Consider the following 23,791-nt stretch of genomic DNA (forward strand, 5'->3'; position numbering starts at 1 on the left):
TGTATTGATGTGTACAAGTGCGCGCGCGTGTGTGTGAGAGCGCGACTCCCATCTAAATGAATGGATCCTGCTCGCGTATGGACAATTTTTTAAACACCGTTTAATTCTGGATTCAATGCATTTATCACTCGTGACCAGTGATGTCTTGGATTCTGATGTGGTCCATACTTTCTGCTTGTGCACCACAGGTAAGAAGCAGTCCTATTTATGAGAACTAGGCTGTTTATTTGTACCCTCATTACATGAATAATCTATATTTTAATTATTTGTGCTTTACTTTAACATAATAATACCTTAGTAATTTTTATTTGTTTGTTTGTTACTTGCACTGACTGTTTAGTTTAAAACACGACATGCATTGGAGATCATATTTGTAAGTTAGATGATATGTATAAAATACTATAGATATGTAAAATATTCTAGAACTAAATTTGTATTAACAAAATTAGTTTGGTGTCTGCGTGTCACAATTAATTTTATATATGCATACCTGTACACTTAATCTAATCTGAATATGATTCATATTGATTTGTATTTGATCTAACTTGGCATAAAAATCATTACACGTCTTAATTAATTAATTAATATAAATGGGCTATAGATTAACACTTTAACGACGGGAATTCTTAATGAATGACCTCATGTTTCACTTATTTAAGGAATGCAATGACAGTAAGTAATACTAGGATGTGTGAGAGTTTACTGCCACCCCGTGGACACAAATGAATCATTAAATCAGAATTGGATTGAATCATTTGAAATTCTCTGAGTCTTAATTCACTCCGTTACGTCTATCAGCATGACAGACACCGTTTAAAACCGTCACCCAGAAGGCATACTTATCCTGCTTTAAATTTGACATAGCTGCTGCTTATCTGACCCATGCTATAAGAGGTCAGGGGTTAAAGAGCCTACAGCTGTAAACAGCAATCTAGATTACTTTGTGTGTGGTATGTAATCTGAAAGCATTACAGCATTAAGCACCTAAAAAAATATTATTACAAACATTCTATAAATATATTTGCAAAAAAAGTATACAATGAATGTAGTGTGCTAAATGTATTTTTATTTTTATTTTCTCTCTCTCGATATATATATATATATATATATATATATATATATACATATATAACTCATTTCTAATAACTGATTTATTTTATCTTTGCCATGATGACAGTAAATGATATTTTACTACATATTTTTCAAGCCACTTCTATTCAGCTTAAAGTGACATTTAAAGGCTTGACTAGGTTAATTAGGTTAGGCAGGTTAGGGTAATTTGGCAAGTCATTGTATAATCATGGTTTGTTCTGTAAACTATTGGGGAAAAAATAACGTAGAGGCTAATCATTTTGACCTTAAAATGTTTTTTTAAAAATTAAATACTGCTTTTATTCTAGCCGAAATAAAACAAATTAGACTTTCTCCATGAGAAAAAATATTATCAGACATGCTGTGAAAATTCATCATTTGAAAAATATTTTTAAAAGAAAATTCAAAAGGGGGTTAATAATTCTGACTTCAACTGTATATATATATATATATATATATATATATATATATATATATATATATATATATATATATATATATATATATATATATATATATATATATATATATATATAATATATATATATATTTTAGTCACCAAACATATTTATAAATTGAAAGATAATACAATTAAATTTAAGCAAAATATTGCAAAAATAAATTACAACCTACAAAATTTCAACAAAATTTTTCAATTTTTTTGCTTCTCTTGATTTTTCCTCTTTTTTTGAGTTTGTATTTCATATTTTCTATAACATAAATTTGGGTGTACTAGTTTTTGGACCGTTATTGTAAGTTATTTTGTTAGATTAGCTCAAGATTTGGCTTTAGTACTGACTAATCTAATAAATATGCACAAATATAATATTGTATGGCTTCCTATTAAAAATATGAATTTAAAAGATAGATTTGTGAGGGGTGTACTTATACGTATGCTGAGCACTGTATATGAGCAATATCACATGAGTAGCAGTGTGATATGGCTGTATATCAACACTGGTGGAAGGCGTGCATTGCCTTAGTATCCCACCAGTGACGATATACAGCCATATCAGCATATATACAGCATAATTGTGTCTATGAAGAAGGAAATGATGACAAAACAGGTGATTTTGCTCACATTTTAAGATTATAAGGCTGAACCACATGAAATGCCATCAGTCTAGAGACATTTCGCAGTATTTCTCCATTGCAATCGGGACAATAATTAACCTGCAAAGAGCCAAAGTAAAGCAAACACTGAACACTACCAGATTACTATGGTATAAATACAGCACTACAACATACAAATCAGAGAGATTGACTTAGTCAGTTACCTGTTTTATAATGATATGCTAAACTGTAGTTTGAAATTACACTAACTTTTTCTCCTCTAAGGACTTTTTATGCGGTCTCTGTCGCTATCTTGTGGCAGAGCGTCGACTGTCTTTGCTCTGCTCAGTATGACAAGCTGATGGATGCCGACGCGGTGTATCTCTGAAATTATAAATATTTAAAATAGGCACTATCCTTATAAATAAACTGCATCGTAGCAATCTAAACAACTACATTCTCAACTAAACAGCCTCTAAAGTACATTATGTTGTCCAACAGCTGCAATATTTGTCAAACAGTAGGTATTTATTGATCTGCTGTCACTGTATGTGGGAGGAGTAATACAGAAGGATGAAGAGGCTGTATGAGTGCTGTTATTGTAGAATATTGCACAGCTATCAGCCAGTCAGATTTGACATTTCGAGATTCGAATCACAATCAGACTTATACAACATAACATTGTAAAATATATTCAAATTAAAAAACTGTTTTTGCTGTACTTTGGATAAAACAGGCAAGCTTGGTGAGCAGAACTAAGACTAAGAGACTAAGAAATCTTAATGTTTTGCTAGGTAGTTTATATTGTCAAGTTATGTTCCAGATTTGAAGTTGATGATAGAAAAAAGGAGGTTCTTGCAAGATTTGGTTTAAAAAACAAAAGAAAAATTGCAACCCGGTGTCACCAAACTTGTTTATTATTATTATTATTATTATTATTATTATTATTATTATTATTATTATTATTATTATTATTATTATTATTTAAAGCTCTATTCTCTCATTAAACAGCTTTTATTGTCACAATATGCTTTCCATCACAAAACAGTTACCTAAAAACAAGTCTTAGTCTTTTCCAGCGATTTGTTTTTTCCTAAGATTGCAGTGGCGCAGTTGGTAGAGCTGTCGCCTCACAGCAAAAAGGTTGCTGGTTCGAGCCTAGGCTGGGTCAGTTGGCATTTCTGTGTGGAGTTTGCATGTTCTCCTTGCGTTCGCGTGGGTTTCCTGCGGGTGCTCCGGTTTCCCCCACAGTCCAAAGTCATGTGGTACAGGTGAATTGGCAAGGCTAAATTGTCCGTAGTGTATGAGTGTGTATGGATGTTTCCCAGAGATAGGTTGCAGCTGGAAGGCCATCTGCTGCATAGAACATGTGCTGGATAAGTTGGCGGTTCATTCCGCTGTGGCGACTCCGGATTAATAAAGGGACTAAGCCGAAAAGAAAATTAATGAATGAATAATATTTAATAAACTTGTAACTATATTACATTACACCTACTAAAATGTTTTTCAGCGATTAATACATCACACCATATACAGCACACAGAGAATAATAATTTTAGTAGTGGGACAAAACCCTAAATGCATTAGAAACATAAACCTGTTGGAACTTGTGCCTCACAGATCCACAGTGCATCTCCTCAGGATTCTTCTACACTGCTGTCCACAGAAGGCCCACAAGCCTATAATCGCAGCCAGTACTGCCAATGGCCCTGCAAATGCCCCAAAACTCCCCCCATGTGCCCACCAGGTGTCAGTCTGCTAATGGACGGCTGCGACTGCTGCAGAGCCTGTGCCAAACAGGTCAGGGAGGCTTGCAACGAGAAAGAAAACTGTGACCATCATCGCGGCCTTTACTGTGATTACAGTGCAGACAAGCCTAGGTACGAAAAAGGAGTATGTGCGTGTAAGTGTCCTTGTACTAACACAACCTTCTTATTAACACTGTCTTCCGCTCTTAGACTAGATTACGATGAAGATTTAAAGGCAGGATTAAGGTGACGGGAAACAACCAGGAGAAGCTAAGAAGAATTATTCATCCTGTTCACCTACATTTATACGTATTGTCTTGGTATTTTAATGAGGTTATTTTACTATTTAAGTTAGAGATGCACAATTTGGGGTCAATTTGGATCGGTGGAGATTAAAATTCTTTCACCATTCTGAATAGATAACTTAACAAAATAAAAGTAATTTACTAGAGGTACTGACAAAATTGCTGCAGTGTTTTTTAAAAATTAACCATTTAAAGGGCACCTGTGGTGAAAATCAACGTTTGTAAGCTGTTTGGAGGAACTGTGTGTAGGTATAGTGTGTTCACTGTCATATTGGAGTGATATAAACAAAAGAAGTCTCTTTTTTTAATTTCCTGACGTTAAAATAGGACCCGAATCCCAGTGATTTTGAAGCCCACCGCAACGTGACGTAGGAGTGCGGTTTTCTCCACCCACTAAATTGATTGACAGGTGTCATGTTTCTATAATAACATGTATACACATGTCCGCAGAACATGTTTTGTAAAGAAATTGGGATTAAATAATTTTAAATAATGTTTTTACCAAGGCGTTGAATGGAGGAGGGGTGTCTGCGGACGAAAGTGAAGAGCGGGGTGAGTCGAGGAAGAAAGTGATAAGCGGACAGAGAGGAGGGCGGTTGAGGAGGGAGATCGGTAAAATGAGGCGCCGGATCAGATTTCAGAGGTGCCGGATCCGAATCCGGCGTGTTCTGGCACAAATTAAGCCCTGTATAGACTGCATATAGCAGGAGTGTTTGGTTGGTTGCTAGAGTGTTGCTAGAACTTTCCAAATGTATTCTGGGTGACCGTAACATCCCAAATACAAAACACAGACACAAAGCTTCCTTCACCATACCAACACACAGAATCACAGTGTCACAAAATAACATATGAACTACTTCATGATCATTTGTTCAATACAATAATAGCAGCAGACAGTTTTGTTTTTGCTGTGAGTACTCTATGTTGTCTACTAGAAGGTTTTGAAGATTTTCTTGAATTGTTCAGTAACGACATCATTTTAAGGGGTTAGTTCAATCAAACATGTAAACTTATTAAGTACTCACACTTATGTTGTTCCAATCTCCAGAGACCTTTCTTCATGTTGACAAATTAAGATATTTTAGATTAAACCTGAGAGCTCCCTCATCCTCAATACGGAATGTCCTGAGACATTCAGAGTCCATGTGACTTCAGTGGTTCAACTGTAATCATAAGAAGCTCCAAGAACACTTTTGTGCACCAAAAGATCTGCAAAACTAACTTTGTTGGCCTTTTTACCAGATAACATTTTCAGCAAATGAGTTTTCTCCAAATTTATCCACAACCAATTCAGTTGATATATTATTATATTAATTCATTTAGCAACTCCACCATGCAACTCGGCGTCACCCCCTGTGGTTGCAAATAGCAGTACAATGGCGAGCACATCAAGTATGACAGCCTCTGCAACTAGCGGCTGTACGTTAATAACTGATTTGGGTTTAGGCTTGGGGAAGGTGTAGATGTTAGTAACTGTGATGGTTGGGTTTAGGTTTGGGGAAGGTGTAGACGTTAATAACGATGACTGTTGGGTTTAGGGTTGGGAAGATGTAGGTGTTATTACGATGACTGTTGGGTTTAGGGTTGGGAAGGTGTAGACGTTAATAACAATGACGGTTGGGTTTAGATGTGGAGTAGGTGTACTTTAGACTGATGTACAGCGCCATCTTGCTGACAACATAGTTTTGACATGTGGGTCTCCATAACTTCGAGTTACGCCTCTAACATACTACAAGTTACACCCTTCATGTTACTTCCCTGTCAGACAGACCCTACTCTCTCTAATGGCAAATTGTCATACTGTCCATATAGTAAATGCACACCCTGTGTTCAGAAGATGAACAAAGGGGATTTTAACAACATGAGGTTGAGTAATTAATAACAGAATTTTCTTGTTTTTTGGCTGAACTAACCCTTAAATGGTTGCTTTTACCAACTATAAACTGTTATCCCAGTTCTTCTTGATAACTGGATTGTTTGTAGCACCACAGTAATCGTCTCATGGGTGTCTCATGAGCGGGGATTGCAATATTTTGTCGATTAACTGCGCAGCTCTACTCTTTGTCATTGTTCAGATCTGCCAGGTACTGGCTGTGAGCACAATGGTGTGATTTATCGCAATGGACAGAGTTTTCAGCCCAACTGCAAATATCAGTGTCTTTGTGTGAACGGGGCGATTGGGTGTGTGCCGCTGTGTAATGAGTCTCAGCCGCCCAGGGTTTGGTGCCAGAACCCACGGAGGGTTAAAGTCCACGGCCAATGCTGTGAGCTGTGGATCTGTGATGAGTCCAGAAGGGGGCGCAAGACTGCACCACGACACACGATGGCGGGTACAATCTCTGCTCACTGATATAACTGAAACACATGCAGTATTTAGCAGACAATAGTTAAATGTCATTTTAGATGATAATATGATGTTTTTAAATAGGCTAGCTATCATTATTTCTCATTGTGTGGTCTGCATGGTCTACAGCTCTGTCCAGCGTGAAGAAGAACTGGCGTAAGAACTGTGTGGCCCAGACGACCTCTTGGAGTCCCTGCTCAAAGACCTGCGGTCGCGGCGTCTCTTTACGTATCACCAACAACAACAAGAAGTGTGAGATGGTCAACGAGAGCAGACTCTGCAACATTCGGCCCTGCGATGTGGATATCACGAAACACATAAAGGTACATCAACAACACAAGCCTCAGGTTTACTGTCTTACTAAAGGGGTCATTAAATGAGAAATCAAAATTCTCTTGATCTTTTAACTTATGAGAGGTCATTGTACTAGAAAAACATCCAATAAGTCTAAGAGCTCAAAACATTCTTGTTAGTCTAAAAACAGCTTATATTGAGAGGAGTGAAAGGAGAGGAGTGAAAAAAACAGTAGGAAATAACTCTAAAGTATAAAAGTCCACATGAACTGGAAGCTGTGACCGTTTAAAAAAAAAAAAATTTATTTTTATATTGTGATGCAACATCTTCTGCGAATGACAGTGATGAAATCCAGTGGTCCCCAAACTGGACCCCCTCCAGCCCAAGGCTGCACTTTGAAATGCTGTCCATTAAAATTATGAACAGAATTGGTTGATGTTGTTGTATTGATGTTGTTCTGTTGGCTTCATCGAACATGGACCTTCAACATGCACTGGGGCGGTTTGCTGCCGAGTGTGATGCGGCTGTGATGGAACGTGAGATTGGCAGGCGGCACCAGTAACACGGTCAATGTATCGCTCCATTGCAGTAAAGAAAGAGCTGAGGCGAAAGGCAAAGCTCTCGATTTACCGGTCAATTTACGTTCCTACTCTCAACCATGGTCATGAGCTTTGGGTCATGACCGAAAGGACAAGATCTCGATACAAATGGAAGAAATAAATTTCATTCACAGGGTGCCAGGGCGCACTCTTAAGAGGGTCACACACCAGAAGCGCCTCTCAGTGGCGCACCACGTAGCACCACTCAGCGCCACACATTTCAGAATTCTAAACATAGGTTTCTATCAGGGTATAAACACCGGCGCCACAAGTCGGCGGCTGTCCGCGGCGCCCAGCCATGACTCAGGACACTGTTCATATTTCTGCCATCTGAATAGTTTCATTTTAAATAGCATGCGAATGTGCATGTCTGGTGTGCAATACTTTCAACTGTCATGTGCGTGCCATGTCGTGATGCTGAGCAGCGCATCTGGTGTGTGACGCTCTTTACAGATAGGTTGAGAAGCTCTGTCACCTGAGAGGAGCTCGGAGTAGAGCCGCTGCTCCTCCACATCAAGAGGTCAGCTGAGGTGGCTCGGGCACTCCTTGCCGCCTACCTAGGGAGGTGTTCCAGGCGTGTATCTCTGATTGATATTGTGTTGTCATAAATTGAATATAAACATACACACAGAAGTTCCTATTGGTGGTCTATTCCACTTTTTTTTTTAAACTGTTATCCAATCCAAAAAACAGGTCATGGCCCCTTTAAACATCCGCCTTGAGATGCAATATTGTTAATAAATAACCCTGTGCTGTGTCTCCACAAGCCTGGAAAGAAGTGCTTGAACATCTACAGAGCAGAGAAGCCTCAAAACTTCACCATCTCAGGATGCACCAGCACAAACACCTACCGGCCCAAGTACTGTGGAGTGTGTACAGACGAGCGCTGCTGCATCCCCTACAAATCCAAGACTGTTGAAGTTGACTTTCAGTGCTCAAACGGCCCCGGCTTCACCTGGCAGGTCATGTGGATCAACGCCTGCTTCTGCAACCTGAGCTGTAAGAACCCTACTGATATATTTACTGATCTAGAACAGTACCATGAGAAGCGGGAGATTGGAAACTGAGTGTAGATACTTGTATACTTGGAAATCCAAAGACTTGGATTTATGAAATTGATCATATTTAATAGACAGTTGTTTTGGGGGGCATTTTTCTTTATATAAGACATTTTCCTATTGGAAAAATTAAAATATATGCCAGAGTAATTGGAGGTTCATTCCTCTGTGATGACTTCTGATAAATCAGGGACTGAGCCAAAGGGTTGTGAGTGAGTATGTAAGTGGTATATCTTAATTTATGTGATTATTTCATATAATCACTTGCTGCAAATACCAAAGTAGTACATCATATTTTACCATTGAAAATACACTCACCGGCCACTTTATTAGGTACATCTTACTAGTACTAGGTTGGACCTCCTTTTGCCTTCAGAACTGACCTTAATCCTTTGTGGCATAGATTCAACAAGGTACTGGAAATATTCCTCAGAGATTTTGGTCCATATTGACATGATAGCAACACACACTTGCTGCATATTTGTCGGCTGCACATCCATGATCTCCCGTTTCACCACATCCCAAAGGTGGTCTATTGGATGGAGCTCTGGTGACTTTGGAGGCCATTTGAGTACAGTGAACTCATTGTCATGTTCAAGAAACCAGTCTGAGATTATTCACGCTTTATGACATGGTGTATTATCCTGCTGGAAGTAGCCATCAGAAGATGAGTACACTGTGGTCATAAAGGGATGGACATGGTCAGCAACAATACTCAGGTAGGCTGTGGCGTTGACACAATGCTCAATTGGTACTAATGGGCCCAAAGTGTGTCAAGTAAATATACCCCACACCATTACACCACTACTACCAGACTGAACAGTTGATACAAGGCAGGATGGATACATCCTTTTACATTGATGATAATAAATTATGACCCTACCATTCGAATGTCACAGCAGAAATCGAGACTCATCAGACCGGGCAACGTTTTTCCAGTCTTCTATTGTCCAATTTTGGTGAGCCTGTGTGAATTGTAGCCTCAGTTTCCTGTTCTTAGCTGACATGAGTGGCACCTGGTGTGGTCTTCTGCTGCTGTAGCCCATCTGCCTCAAGGTTCGACGTGTTGTGTCTTCAGAGATGCTCTTCTGCATACCTCGGTTGTAACAAGTGGTTATTTGAGATACTGTTGCCTTTCTATCAGCTCAAACCAGTCTGGCCATTCTCCTCTGACCTCTGGCATCAACAATGCATTTGCATCCAAAGAACTGGAAACACGAAATGCAGGAAATACTAAGATAGTTACCTAAACTAGGGTTTTATTCCTTTTTCTCGCAGCAAAGAGTCCGTGACACAACCACAGTGTATTATCTGCACCAAAGTTCTTGCTAACGAATGCATGGGGCCATGCAAATTAATAAGACATTTGCAGACGACTCATCCCCAATACTGTGACAAGCCCAGAGCATTTTTTGACCGCAAGGCAAAAGAATTGACATGCACACCAAAAATGAGATGAGGGACGTCACAGCTAGTGACAAAAACTTTTAAAAACTTGCCAACTAATTGGCAACTAATATAGGGTCAATTTAAAGATGCAAAGCCTTACGTTGTTCAGTTACAAATGGCCTACTAATGTTTTGCTTTTATATTTTACATTAGGCTAATATTTGTGCATAAGCATATCTAAATATAGTAATAAACATACCGTTTGTTAGAAAACAAATCTTTTTGTCATCCTTACTGCAAACTTTTACGAGTGATAATATCATTAAATGTTGAGGGGGGCCTTACAATGTTTTCCGGGGAAAAAGTGGGTCTCAGGCAAAAAAAAAGGTTGGGAACCACTGCAGTAGATCAGCAGTTTCTGAAATACTCAGACCAGCCCGTTTGGCACCAACAACCATGCCACATTCAGTCACTGAAATCACCTTTCTTCTTTAAACTGCAGCAGATCGTCTTGACCATGTCTACATGCCTAAATACACAGAGTGTAGCTACCATTTGATCGGCTGATTAGAAGTTTACATTAACGAGCAGTTGAACAGGTGTACCTAATAAAGTGGCCAGTGAGTGTACATTAACTTTTATGACAGTTTGTCACATAGTGATGAATTTGTCTGTACAAATGATGTAATTAATAAGTATCCCATGTAAAATGGCAAGTTCATTGACTTCTGTAGTCAAACTCAATTTATGCAAAATGTATGCATTTATAAATGTACAGTTTTTATGTTTTCACATTTATGCTCTTATATGACACATTTAGAATATCATGCATATAACAGCTTTGACACAGAGTTATCAAATAAACACAGACGAAAAAAAGAAATCAAGTAACCAGCTTTTTATTTTCCTTTTTTTAATAAATACAAACTGTTATTCCATTAAAAATGCAGTGCATCAAGTTGTTTTACATCTTTACAAAGCGAGGTGCCTTACCAAGCTGCAAGCATTTATTTTAGTGTATGTGTGTGTGTGTCTGTGTGTGTGGAAGAGCAGGTGAGTTGCTTCTATTCATCTCTTTCCGAGCGATCCTTCACTCTTTCAAAGCCTTGAGAAAACAAAAAAAGCATCCAGTCCCAGTAGAGGAATCCATGGCACATTTGTTCTGTTGTGCTTGATTGCATAGAAATCATCATCATCATCATCATTATCATAAAAGTTATAAACAAACAAAATATTATAATACTCATATACAGCCATTGTCTTATATTCTTATATCTACAAATTGGTTAAATTTGAACTAATCTCAAAATTCATTTGACCCCATACAAATCATTTAAAATCACTTTTAAGAGCGTCAATCACAAAGTTACAAATACAACCCAAAATAACAGGACACTCCCAACATGGAAAACGCAGGTCAACACTTAGGAAGGTTAGCATCATGAAGAAAAAAAAAAAAAAAAGGAAATTCATCTCTACTCTGTTGTCAAGCAATCCCTCTTCCAGTCAACAAGGTCCATTCAGCATATACAGATTATACAACTAATTATGCACTCAAACTAGCATGTAAAATGTGGTATAATGAGAGAAAACAAATTGCAGACTACAGATCAACAACCAAAACAAACCAAAAAAATAAAACCTGGCCATCTTACTTGGATGATGACCATCACGATGTCTCTGTGCTGCATTGCCTCTAACAACAACAACAACAACAACACCACCACCAACAAGACAGCCATTGTGCAGAGTGGAAAATCTCCATCCACTCCCTCAGAAACTCAGCGCTTCCCCCTGAGGAAATCTAGTCTTAAGCACACTTTGGCGTAAATGCTCTCGGACTACTGAAAAGAGAGGGAAACGGCGTGCGTGTGTGAGTTAGTGGCAGCGCAGCACAGTCAGAACAGATTGGTTTATAATGCATGCGTGTGAGTCTAACAGGACACTTCGGTGGACTTGGGGGTCTGGTCCACAGAACTGTCCATGTTGTCGGTGTGCGAGCGCCCGCGCTGGTTTTCGGAGGTGTGAGCTCGGGCTCGGCCCTCGTTGGTGTGCGAGCGGCTGCGGTTGCCCTCGTTGGTGTGTGACCTGCTGCGGTTGCCGTCAAAGGAGGTGATGCTGGATCCGGATGCGGTGCGGGAGCGGACCAGGCGGGTCATGCTGGCAGAGGGCACTGAGAGGAGAGGACGGTTGATTAGGATGCATGGCTTAAAGATTTTAAGTTTAATTTTCAAAGTTTGTGCTTAATATAAAAATATATAATGCTTAGTATAGACTTGTTATCTAGGTATAAAGTTGAAGACAAACATTTTATTTTCACAATTATCCTAAGACAAGAACATTACAATAGTTTTAGGACAACTGTGATGAAAAGTTGGTGGTGGATGAGAAGATTCCCCCCAAAAAAATTTATAAAGTGCTTTGAGTGTCCAGAAAAGCGCTTTATAAAATGAAAGGAATTATTATAATTATTATTATTATTAATAAAAGTGATGATCTAGTATATAATTATGAGCTCATATTAAATGGGTCCACTGTAGTGCAAAAATTAGGGGTTTGGCTAGATTTTCCTGGTTTGGGTGGTATACAAGGACACATATTAGTATAATGACATGGATAAGACATAGATATTACAATGTTGACATGGTTTATGAGGACATTCCCTGTGTTCTTGTAATGCAAAATGCTTAATCATTCTTAATGAGGTGTTTTGACCTTTTAAAATTTCCTATTTTCATCATTGTTAAAATAGTTTTGACGTTTATCTGTAACAACGTCTTAAAACCATTCATTTGAATAACACATATTAAATAAATAATAAATAAATACTTGTATATACAGCATTAAAAATACATTTGTAAAATAGGTTTAGCATTTTCCCTATATGTCTCACTCTTATAAATAAACATAGGCCTACATTTGACAAGCATTTAAGCATTAAGCACTGTTAGTGTGAAGCACTGCATGACAATTGTTTAGTTTAAAACATTTTTTCAGATTAATAATTTGATTTTGTTAGAAGGAAATATCTTAATTTAATAAATTTGCTCTGTTTTTTTAGCAATCATAAGTTGCAAATAAAAAAAGGAAATGCTGAAATAGAAGAAAAGTATTTCAAATATGTATTTCAAACACAAAATAGTATTTGGTCATTTGTATTTGATAGGGTTGATAAAAATGGCTTAATATTTTGTATCAAAATACTTCAGTGTCTTGTATTTTTGTATTTTGAAAACACTGTAAAATACTTTGTAAGAAGTCTACATGATGACATCTATAAAAATGTGGCCTCTGATTGGCGTTTTCTCAGTTATTTGCCTAAGCTTGAGATTAGAACAGAAAATTCATTTATATTGAAGGTGGATAATGCTTGGAGTATGGAAGGAAATTATGCATCACAGCATGGTGATACCTACAATAATTAAAGAAGAGGAAATATGGCTGCCTAAAGATGTTAAAGTGGAACAATATATGAAACAACTATTTAATAATACAGCAATTCAGTCTATACAGACTAGTCAAAAACACCTGATTTAGGTTATACGGCATCAGGAGGATATATATATTTATTACTAAACACCTTTATATATATATATATATATATATATATATATATATATATATATATATATATATATATATATATATATATATATATATATATATATATATATATATATATATATATATATAAATAAAGGTGTTTAGTAATTGAGACATGTTTTAGGTTGCAAATTGAATAAATTATTTGGAAATTACTAAGTTTTTAGTTTTCAGAAATCATGTATTACATTAAAGACTTATTGAAGAGTTCAACTCCATAAAATTAGATTTTAGAAAAATTCTGTGAAAAAAAAAAAAAAACTTCAATCACCCTTTTAAAATGTTAAGAGTTTGAATAATGATTGTACCAAGATCCAGATCTTTTTGACTAACTGCATCTCTGTTTAATGTTTATCTTCTTTTTTTCATATTTATTTTGTGTTGTCACTTGTCACTATGTACACTGGAAGCTTCTGTAGCCAAAACAAATTCCTTGTGTGTGTGAAGCACACTTGGCAATAAAACTGATTCTGTACAGAGATTATGTTGATTTTACTGGCCACACAATGGGTGAAAACATTATCAACAGATATAGTATTATATTCTCTTTATATTCTAACTTATTATCTGCATTGAACTGGGTTTCCTGTATGAAATTTGTATATATAAAAAATATTAAAAGTGAAGGGATTGATTGAATAGGCTTATTCATGGAAGGTTTGCAAAGAAGGTTTATGCTAACTTGTAAAAGTATTTTGTAGTATTTTTAAATGACAAAAATACTGTATTTTATTTTGATAGATTTGTGGCTGCTATATTTTGTAGTTTATTTTGATACACCTAAAAACAGAGGTATTTGGTATTTTATTTTAAAATACTTTTCAAGGTATTTTGACAATCCCTAAGAAATACAATGGTAAAACAGTGTTTAATTAGAAGCTGTGCATTAGCGACACTATGGTTTTAGTATTAATATATGAATTTATGTCTGTTTCATTATGTAATGACCTGCAAAAAAAGTAGTACACAAATTTGGAAGCATTGTGAGTGTTACAAAAAGGTCAGGGTAAGTCAGATTTAAAACTACCAAAACCACACCACTAGAGGGCAGCAAAGCCTAATGTATTGTGTGCTAGCGCTAAATTTCACAAAAGCTAAGACAAAACACGATAAACAAGGCTTAAAGGCTTAAAACAGACAACATATTAAGCAAAATACTTACTGTAGCCCATGCCCTGAATGAAGTACTTGAAAGCCTCTGTTAGCTTCCCAGGCTAAAAGACAAGTAAAACCAGAAATCAGTTCATTTGTCCACAAACAGCTAATCATGTTGAAATGGAAAACAGATTTCTTAAAGCGCATGTTGTGGAACAGCTGGTAGCAACAGGTGGAAAGCAGAGTATTAGAAACTAAGAACTGTGTGCCTACGCTGTCCGTAATGAGATTAGCACTGCTTCATCCCTAATGATCATTCAACACCTTGAGCAAACTCGTAAAAGGAATCTAAATGTTCATAAATGTTAGAAACACACACCTGGTCGACCTGAGGCAGGCCTCCACAGTCAGCCATCTGAAGAAAGACAGAAAGAGAGTTCATTAAAATGCAGGGGAACACTAGTGCATCATTGCTAGCTTCTCATTTCTGGTTTTGCCATTCACACAGGTGTCTAAAACACCCAGTGATCCATTAACTCCACCGCTCTCAGCACTTATCGGTGATAAATAGGTCATTTCGGATGCCATAAAGCTAATTTCTAGTCCACCTGAGGGCGGGCAGTGGAAAATGAGGTCAGGATTGAGCCCCGAAGCAAGCTGGTGTCCACAGCTTCTGCACTACCTGGGTAAATTAGTCACTAGATAATGCTGAGCCATTGGAATCTTATCAGTGTCCGACTTTTCCATGTGGGCTGGGCTATAAATAGCTGCCAGATTCAATGAAACTCACCTTAAGCAGTGTGGTTTTGGTCGGGTCCAGCTTTGTGTTGCACTCGACCTGAACAGAAACCAGACATATTCTATATTAATGCAGCCCGTATTAAAAATGAATATTTACACACTATTTACTCAACCTTTTTCTTCTGTCAACCACCAAAGAAGATATTTTGGAACAAAGTAAAGAAAAACTAGTACTATGGAAGTCAACAGTTACAGGTTTTACGTTTTTTATCATATTCTTCTTAACAGAAGAAATAAACTCAAAGGTTTAAATTAAGTGTGATGGAAATTTTTATTATTGATGATGATATGTTGACGATTGATCATCAGTTTATAATAACAACATATAATTAAGGTTTTGCTAAAGTAAAGATCAAACGCATTATAATCACTGGGTTATTACAGCCATGTATAATCCACTGGTTGTTTAAGAGTTAAGGAGCTGTTGAACAATTATTTATGTGACAAATTAATAAGGTTTCATTGCTTTTGCATCAAAACCCCTGATTTCTGCAAATAAACTCTAGTATCATTTTAAAATTCCGAGCTATCTTTAAATCTATATATTAAGCATTTTAATTGTAGATATATGCCTTTGTGTGACTTGGTTAGAAAGATATTACACATTAAATTTTTCGTTAGATATGCCTTTTTACTAAACTATGTGATCCTTTAAACATTTGGTTTTGTTTACTGTGATTTTAGTTCAGTGTGTACTGTTATAGTGTTATTTCTCTGAGCAACTATAGGTTTAAAAATATTTTTAATCAGTATTACATTTTGTTTAAATTTTAGTAATATCGTGATTTAATTTCAGTCAAAAATTATTTTATGTAACAAATTAATTTAGTTTCATTGCTTTAGTTAACTATAACAGCCCTGATTTCTGCAAATAGACTCTCGAATCATTTTAAAATTTAGAGCCATCTTTAAAACAATATATTAATCATTTTAATTGTAATTATCTGACTTTGTGCGACATAGTTAGAAAGATATTACAGATTTAATTTCTTACTAAATTATGTGATACAATAAACATTGTTTTATTTGCTGTGACTTTAGTTCGGTTCGTATTTTGATATGGTGTTATTTCAATAGGTTTAATAATATTTTGAATTTGTTTTTATATTTTATTTAAATTTTAATAATATTATAATTTTATTTCAGTCAACAATCATGTTATGTAACAAATTAATTTAGTTTCATTGCTTCTGTTAACTAGAACAACCCTGATTTCTGCAAATAAAAACACTTAAAAATGGATTGATACATCTAAAATTGGTTTCTATACTTAATTGCAATAATAATTTATATTTAAATTTGTAATTTACCCATACAAGGTCCCCCTGCTCCACTTTTTTTCCTTCCCCCCCCCCTCGCTGTAACCTTGTAATGCCTTTCACACTGGGCTTGCATGTAATAAAGGTACACAGAACCTTCCTGCTATTACACACTGAACGGTTAGCTTTTATGTGCTTCATATATCTTTTGGCATTCTCCCTTTTACATTTTTATTGACTTATTTTATTTGTTTGTTATTACTGTATTGGAGTTGTGTATGCACCCTACACATACACTTGCATTTGTGTGACGCTATGTGGCATATACTGTTAGCTTTGCGTCTATTCTGTTAAAGCAACAAAAGGGAAATTTGTGTTGGAGATGTTTGTATATTTCTTTGTATTGTTGTTGTGGACTGTTTGTTTTTCTGTTTTGTGCAAATTTATTTTTTAAAATCCTATTCAAATTTTTTTATTTATATTTGAGTCACCTAATTATTAAATAAAATGTAATAAAATAAACTATTATTGTGCATAATTATTCAAAATAATAAAAAAACAATACAATGCAGAAACATTTATTTTATTTTCCTTTTTTAAATAATCTTTTATTTAGGTTTCAATTGAATGAATAATTCTGGTATAATCATAAATTAACACCCACCACAGCATCCACAGCAGGAGAACTGTCTCCAACCACCAGTAGTGCAGGACACCTGAAAACACAGCAGCAAACCCAAACTCAAAATAATAATACACAAAAAGAAACCCATCCAGCATTGTGTAGAATATTTTTCTTTTTATTCTGATTTAGTTTTGGACTTACTTTAGGGTTCTGGCATTGATGTGGCCACCAGGTACAGGCCTTTCAATTTCCAGGTCTCTTCGGCTGTGTTGTAGATGAAAACATTAACATCAATACTAAAACAACTCATTTTTCAACCAAACTTGTTTGATAGTAGTGCTGTGCTTACCTGGTGTATGACTTGACAAAGAGCTGCAGATTGTACTGGTTCATTTCATTCACAATGTGGTGACGGTACCTGCCAATGAGGTCATGGTTCTGCTGAATTTCCTCCTGAAACAAAAAAAAATATATATATAAAAGCATTTATTTAGTATATAAGATAGACAGCAGAGTTCACGTTTATTAAAATGAACAGCGCTGACAGAGCAACTGCACCAAATGTGATGACAACCCAATTTGAAAACCATCTACAGGAAATATGTTCTAGATAGGATTGAACTTTACACATGACCAACCTTTCCAAACAAGTGAGAGATGATCATGTCAGGCATAGCATGAGTCCAACCAGAGATCTGTAATTGATGTGAAAAACGTTAGCAGAACGTGACAGAAACAAAAGCATTAAAAATGCAATGAAGTTTAACAGTTGGCACTCACTTTGTGTGCGGCCCAATCCATCCAGCCTTCAGCACATGGGTTGATGTTTATTAGCACGAGGCCTTCCACCATAGCAGGGTAATCCAACTGGAAAAGAAAGCAGTGTTGGTAAACCCTTATTTATTAAAAGAAACTGCGAGTCAAGCTGAGAGACATTTCTCTGCAGCTACTTTAGCCAAAATTATTGCCAAAATCCACAGGACACCTTTAGCTCTCTATCCTGGTTTGATTAAAACTTCATGAAATCACTTATTAATAATAATAATAATAATAATAATAATAATAATAATAATAATAAAGTAAGTGAAACTCACAGCAAATTTAGAAAGTATGTAAGCACCGGCTCCAATAGCCATGCCGATCACACTCTTCAGTCTATAATATTTAATGAAAACCAGTTAGATAAAGACAAAAATATTCAACCGAAAAGTATTAAAGGGACAGTTCACCCATAAATTGAGTACATTTGCATTTAATTGAGTAAAAATTCTCACCTTCAAGTGGTTTCCAAATATTTAAGAGCTTAGTTTTTTCTGTTGAACACAAAAGACGACGACAGCCATTGAATTCCATAGTATTTTTTCCTACTATGGAAGTCAATAGCTACCAGTTTTCAACATTCTTCATATGTTTTTCTTTTGTGTTCAACAGAAACGCAGGTTGACAAAGTCACTCATCATTAGTAAATGGAGACAATTTTAATTTTGGGGTAAACTATCCCTTTCAATAATGATCATTTAAATAAAAACACCTCACCCAAAATGTTTCAGGATTGATGGAAGAGTCTCAGAGAGCTGATCCATGGATGGGTACTCATATCTATAGTAAAAAGTCAAGAATTATTCATCTGCACTATATATAAACACTTATAACTTATAGGTTATAAGTTACATTATAACTTATACTATAGGTAATGTAACTCACCCAGTGGAGAATGTATTGGCTCCTTCTTGCTGTCCTGGGGCATCGACATGACAAACAGCAAAGTGCTGCATGATCTCCTGCATATCCTCATGGCTGAACAAGGTGTCGAAGCAGCTTTTGTCTATTGCAGAAGCATTATATATACAATTTTAGCTTAATGATAATACAAAAAGAAAACATTTTATGGCTGGTGATGTGTCAAGGCTTACGGTTCAGTCCAATATCGTGAAAGGTGAGGATGACGGGCCGGTCAGCCTTAGGAACTCCTTTCATGGTACAGTGGATTCTGCCATACGGCGTCTCCACGTCATGTTCCTAGAGGAGACAGTATGCAGCAAATAAGAAACTGCCCAATAACATCAACAATAAAGTTAAAAATAAATACATAAATAAATAAATATACAGTTAAAGTCAGAATTATTAGCCACCCTTTAATTTTTTTCTTTTTAAAATATTTTCCAAATGATGTTCAACAGACCAAGGAAATTTTCACAGTATGTCTGATAATATTTCTTCTTCTGGAGGAAGTCTTATTTGTTTTATTTCAGCTTGAATAAAATAAGTTTTACATTTTTTAAAAGCCATTTTAAGGTCAAAATTATTAGCCTCTTTAAGCTATATTTTTTAAAATAATATATTTAGTCTACAGAACAAACCATCGTTATACAATAACTTGCCTAATTACCCTAGCCTGCCTAGTTAACCTAATTAACCTAGTTAAGCCTTTAAAATGTCACTTTAAGCTGTATAGAAGTGTCTTGAAAAATATGATTTACTGTCATCACGGCAAAGATAAAATAAATCAGTTATTAAAACTATTATGTTTAGAAATGTGTTAAGAAAATCTCTCCGATGGCTAATAATTCAGGGGGGCTAATAATTCTGACTTCAACTGAATATAATCTGAATGAGAAGAACTTGGTGGAGAAATAATGACTAAATATGTACAAACAAACTTTAAATAAATGCATGTATAAACATGCACGTTCATATATACATTTATTTTTTCAGTAAATTACGAATTTGAAAAACACGTATATAATATGAAGAGTTCAGATGCAAAAAGTGGCGTCTGAAATGCTTAACCTAAGATCTGCATTTTTCTCAGCCTCCCATGCTTATGTTCAGTTATGTTCACATTAAACGCAATGCAATAACCTGAGAAAAATGCTCATTTTAGGAGAATATTTCAGATGGCACTTGAGGTTTTTACATCTGAACTCTTCATATGTAGTGTTTATTTGCCATGCATTTATAATTTTAAACTTAAAACAATACGGTTTTAAAATATATACTGGAAATATTTATTATAAATTACTGAAAAGAAGTTCCAGCATGCAACAAGGTAATAAAAGTGCTGATCAGCACCTGCTGAACGATTATTAGCTGTATTAATCTCATCTGCTGTAATTCACTACTACAGCACGCATCTTAACAACAGCTTGTGAATGCTGCTTCTTTGGAAACTCCTTTAAAATATATCCTATGTATATTGTGATATAAAAATGTTACATTATTTAATATTAATTCCAAATAGTATATTATTTATTGTTTTTTTCCAATGCAGTAACACTTTTCTGCAAATAAACCACTGTACAACTTGCAAACATTTCATCACTCAATGTACTTTGTTTATGAATCTGTAATCCACAAGCTCACAGTCCATCAAATCTGTTTGTCTTGAACATTTCATAATGTTCAACCACGTTTCACAAAGCATTAATCCCCAATTATGATGACACAACAATATTAACTTTACCCATGCAAAAACAACAAAACTGCTCCATAAAACTCTTAAAAAGCATGAACCAAAGTCCTGTACTCACAGCAACTTCAATCTCGAAAACTAATTCCATATCGGAGTCTTCCAGAACCATGGCTGCTGATAATAATTAGTGGTAGTGATGAGAATGAGTGTAAGATCCGATTGGAAGTAAAGCTCCTGTGTGCGCACTTTGTTAATATTCATCTGTGCGCTGGGTTTTATACTCCTGTTGTCGTCGCGCGACATAAGCCCCATGCTCCCAGCATTCTTTGCACCAAGATCAAAACAAGTTAATTCTAGTTAATGACATCCGTAAATTGGATCAGCCTCTGTCAGATGCTTGGAGTAGCCTACTCTAGGCCATCGGAAACTTGGAGAAGTCAAGCCAAACTACAATGATGATGTCTGCGTTCAATATATGTTGTATTTTAACAATAATGTGAGTAGTAGAAATTAAACGTGTTCAATAAACTAATTTTCCTCAATTTTTCTAATCGACAAGCAACTTTTTATTTTAGAAGCACATAGTGCCTAAAACAACATTTGCAATCAGAGTCTGCATTTCTGTATTTTAACCCTCAATTTTAAATAAAAGCTCGGCACATTATCATTATCAGCACATTATTAATATGCCTTTACTTTTCTTTCCAGTCTAAAAGTCCTAAACCTTTTATTTTTGGAGCCAGATATTGAATAAAATAACATTTCGAAACATTTTGAGTCTGTATTTCTATAATAACAGAAACTCAGCATAAGATCGTTGCCAGTATGTGCTACTAATATTCATCATATCCCTTCACTGTTTTTCAGTCAAAAGCTAGCAATGCTTTATTTATTCAATATGTTAATTAATTGTATTCATTTTTTCAATAATAAAAGTATTTAAATTATATATAAAAAGTATCTAAATATTTATTTTGAAAGCTCATCTCAAATAAAATAATATGTCCAAAGTAATGTTAGCATGCTACATAGAGGCTCAGAACATGACTGTGGCCAATATGTACTATTCATTTGCCTTAATTGCTTTTTAGTCTAAAATCTTTTATTTTGATAACACATGACTAAAATAACTTTCCAGCAAGATATTTATATTTCTATACATTTTCCAGCGCTATATAGACCATCATATCCCTTCAATGTTTTTCAGTCAAAAGCTAGCAATGCTTTATTTATTCAATATTTAATCAATATAAATTTATTTTTGGCTCATCTGGAATAAAATAGTATTTCTAAATTAATGTTAGCATGCTACATAGAAGCTCAGAACATGACTGTGGCCAATATGTACTATTCATTTCCCCTAATTGCTTTTCAGTCTAAAATCTAGCAACTCTAAAACTTTTATTTTGAAACCACGTCATGACTATAACATTACCAGCAAGATTCTATATCTTTATACATTTTTCCAGTGCTAAATAGACCATTTTGAGAGACGTAAACAAAAACAATGGGCCCAACGCATTTCCTGTGTTACATTTTTAATATCTATAGCTTCTGAGAATCCAAAAAAAGAGCCACATATTAATAAATAATGTTTTGATAGCTGTTTTAACAATAAGTTATGACTGAATTGCCTCTTTACAGTTATAAAATAGTTTGATAACAAGCAGGAAATGTACATGGGCCAATGACATGACCACAGTGAAATGGTCTATAGAAACTCAGCACATGATCATGGCCTATATCTGCAACTAGTTTCTCCCATCTAAATGCAAGTAACTCCTAAACTTTTTATTTCGGTACGACATCTGTACTAAAAAACATTTCAATTAAGAGTGTATATTTCTATACATTTTCCAAATGTAAAAAAAAATAGGAGTTTCATAACCATTAATCCCACCAAATCATAAATCATCTCCAAACCGGTTGAACTTTAACTTTCAATTCACCTTTCCAGGAGTTAATTTAACACTAGTGACAAACAATTACAAACAAGCAGCAACAGTCATAGAGAAAAGTTTTGGAAAGGACAACGGTCAAAGATCAAGCAGCTGACGCTGCAAAAACTAGCCTCAAGTTGAAGCACGGGATGCAAAGAAAGTCAAATAACATCTTCAGCACTGACAAGGACACAAACATCTTGTGCTTGGCTTTGTATAGTGACTGAACACAAACATATGTTGTCTCCCCACTGACACTAATCTCTTTAAACGGGACGAGCCCTACGTGAGCGCCTCGGGCAGATGGCCCATGTGTCTCTCGGTGGCCCACGTCATTGGCCTAGAGGCTGAACGCTTTTATTATACACATGACCTGCAAACTTCAGGACTTTAATCTGTGTGAGGATCAGCACGAGAGGTCTGCTGGATGCAGATCTGTACTGTATCAGTGCTTCTGTAATCATGACCACACAAAGAATGACTGTTAAGATTTCTGAATGGAGAGGATTATTGAATTTAAAAATGACAATTAGTTTATAGTGGTTTTAAAGGAAAAGGGTTTTTTATATGTTAGATTAGGACTGGTATACATCTTTACATTTTAGTGAGTGTCCTTTGTAAATTGTAGTCATTTAATATCAATATAGTTCTACACTATCTGACAAAAGTCTTGTCATCGATGCCAGTTGTAAGACCAACAAATAGTAACTTGACTTCTAGTTGATCTTATGGAAAAGTGGCAGAAAGTTGATTTTTCAGATGAATCATCTGTTGAACTGCATCCCAATAATCAAAAATAATGCCGAAGACATATTGAAACCTGCATAGACCCAAGATTCTCACAGAAATCAGTCAAGTTTGGTGAAGGAAAAATCATGGTTTGAGGTTACATTCAGTATGGGGTGTCTAGAGATCTGCAGAGTGGATGGCAACATCAACAGCCTGAGGTTTCAAGACATTTGTACTGGCCATTACTTTACAAACCATAAGAGAGGATATATTCTTCAGCAGGATAGCGCTCCTCATACTTCAGCCTCCACATCAAAGTTACTAAGAGCAAAGAAGGTCAAGGTGCTCCAGGATTGGCCAGCCCAGTCACCAGTTATGAACATTATTGAGCATGTGTGGGGTAAAATGAAGGAGGAGGCATTGAAGATGAATCCAAAGAATCTTG

The 23,791-nt window shown here is 35.7% G+C and overlaps 2 protein-coding genes across 2 annotated transcripts in view; one reads left to right on the top strand and one right to left on the bottom strand.

The window, feature by feature from the left end:
• On the top strand, positions 1-11,523 carry ccn4a (cellular communication network factor 4a). The gene is made up of 5 exons (XM_056480467.1): positions 1-188; positions 3,766-4,048; positions 6,274-6,528; positions 6,672-6,865; positions 8,203-11,523. Exons 1-5 carry the CDS (start codon positions 141-143, stop codon positions 8,500-8,502), a joined length of 1,080 nt encoding a protein of 359 aa, XP_056336442.1. The 5' UTR covers positions 1-140; the 3' UTR covers positions 8,503-11,523.
• ndrg1a (N-myc downstream regulated 1a) overlaps positions 10,766-23,791 on the bottom strand; it is a 19,115-nt gene continuing 6,089 nt past the window's right edge. Inside the window, exons 4-16 of the mRNA XM_056480465.1 lie at positions 19,179-19,284; positions 18,970-19,090; positions 18,802-18,864; positions 18,360-18,420; positions 18,046-18,132; positions 17,904-17,960; positions 17,615-17,718; positions 17,467-17,529; positions 17,305-17,356; positions 15,371-15,418; positions 14,960-14,995; positions 14,648-14,699; positions 10,766-12,055 (exon numbers count right to left, since the gene is read on the bottom strand). Of these exons, the coding sequence (XP_056336440.1) occupies positions 11,817-12,055; positions 14,648-14,699; positions 14,960-14,995; positions 15,371-15,418; positions 17,305-17,356; positions 17,467-17,529; positions 17,615-17,718; positions 17,904-17,960; positions 18,046-18,132; positions 18,360-18,420; positions 18,802-18,864; positions 18,970-19,090; positions 19,179-19,284 (1,089 nt within the window). The 3' untranslated portion in view covers positions 10,766-11,816. The remainder of the gene's footprint in view (positions 12,056-14,647; positions 14,700-14,959; positions 14,996-15,370; positions 15,419-17,304; positions 17,357-17,466; positions 17,530-17,614; positions 17,719-17,903; positions 17,961-18,045; positions 18,133-18,359; positions 18,421-18,801; positions 18,865-18,969; positions 19,091-19,178; positions 19,285-23,791) is intronic.

Source organism: Danio aesculapii, chromosome 19 (genome assembly GCF_903798145.1).
Source record: "Danio aesculapii chromosome 19, fDanAes4.1, whole genome shotgun sequence".
Lineage (NCBI taxonomy): Eukaryota > Metazoa > Chordata > Actinopteri > Cypriniformes > Danionidae > Danio > Danio aesculapii.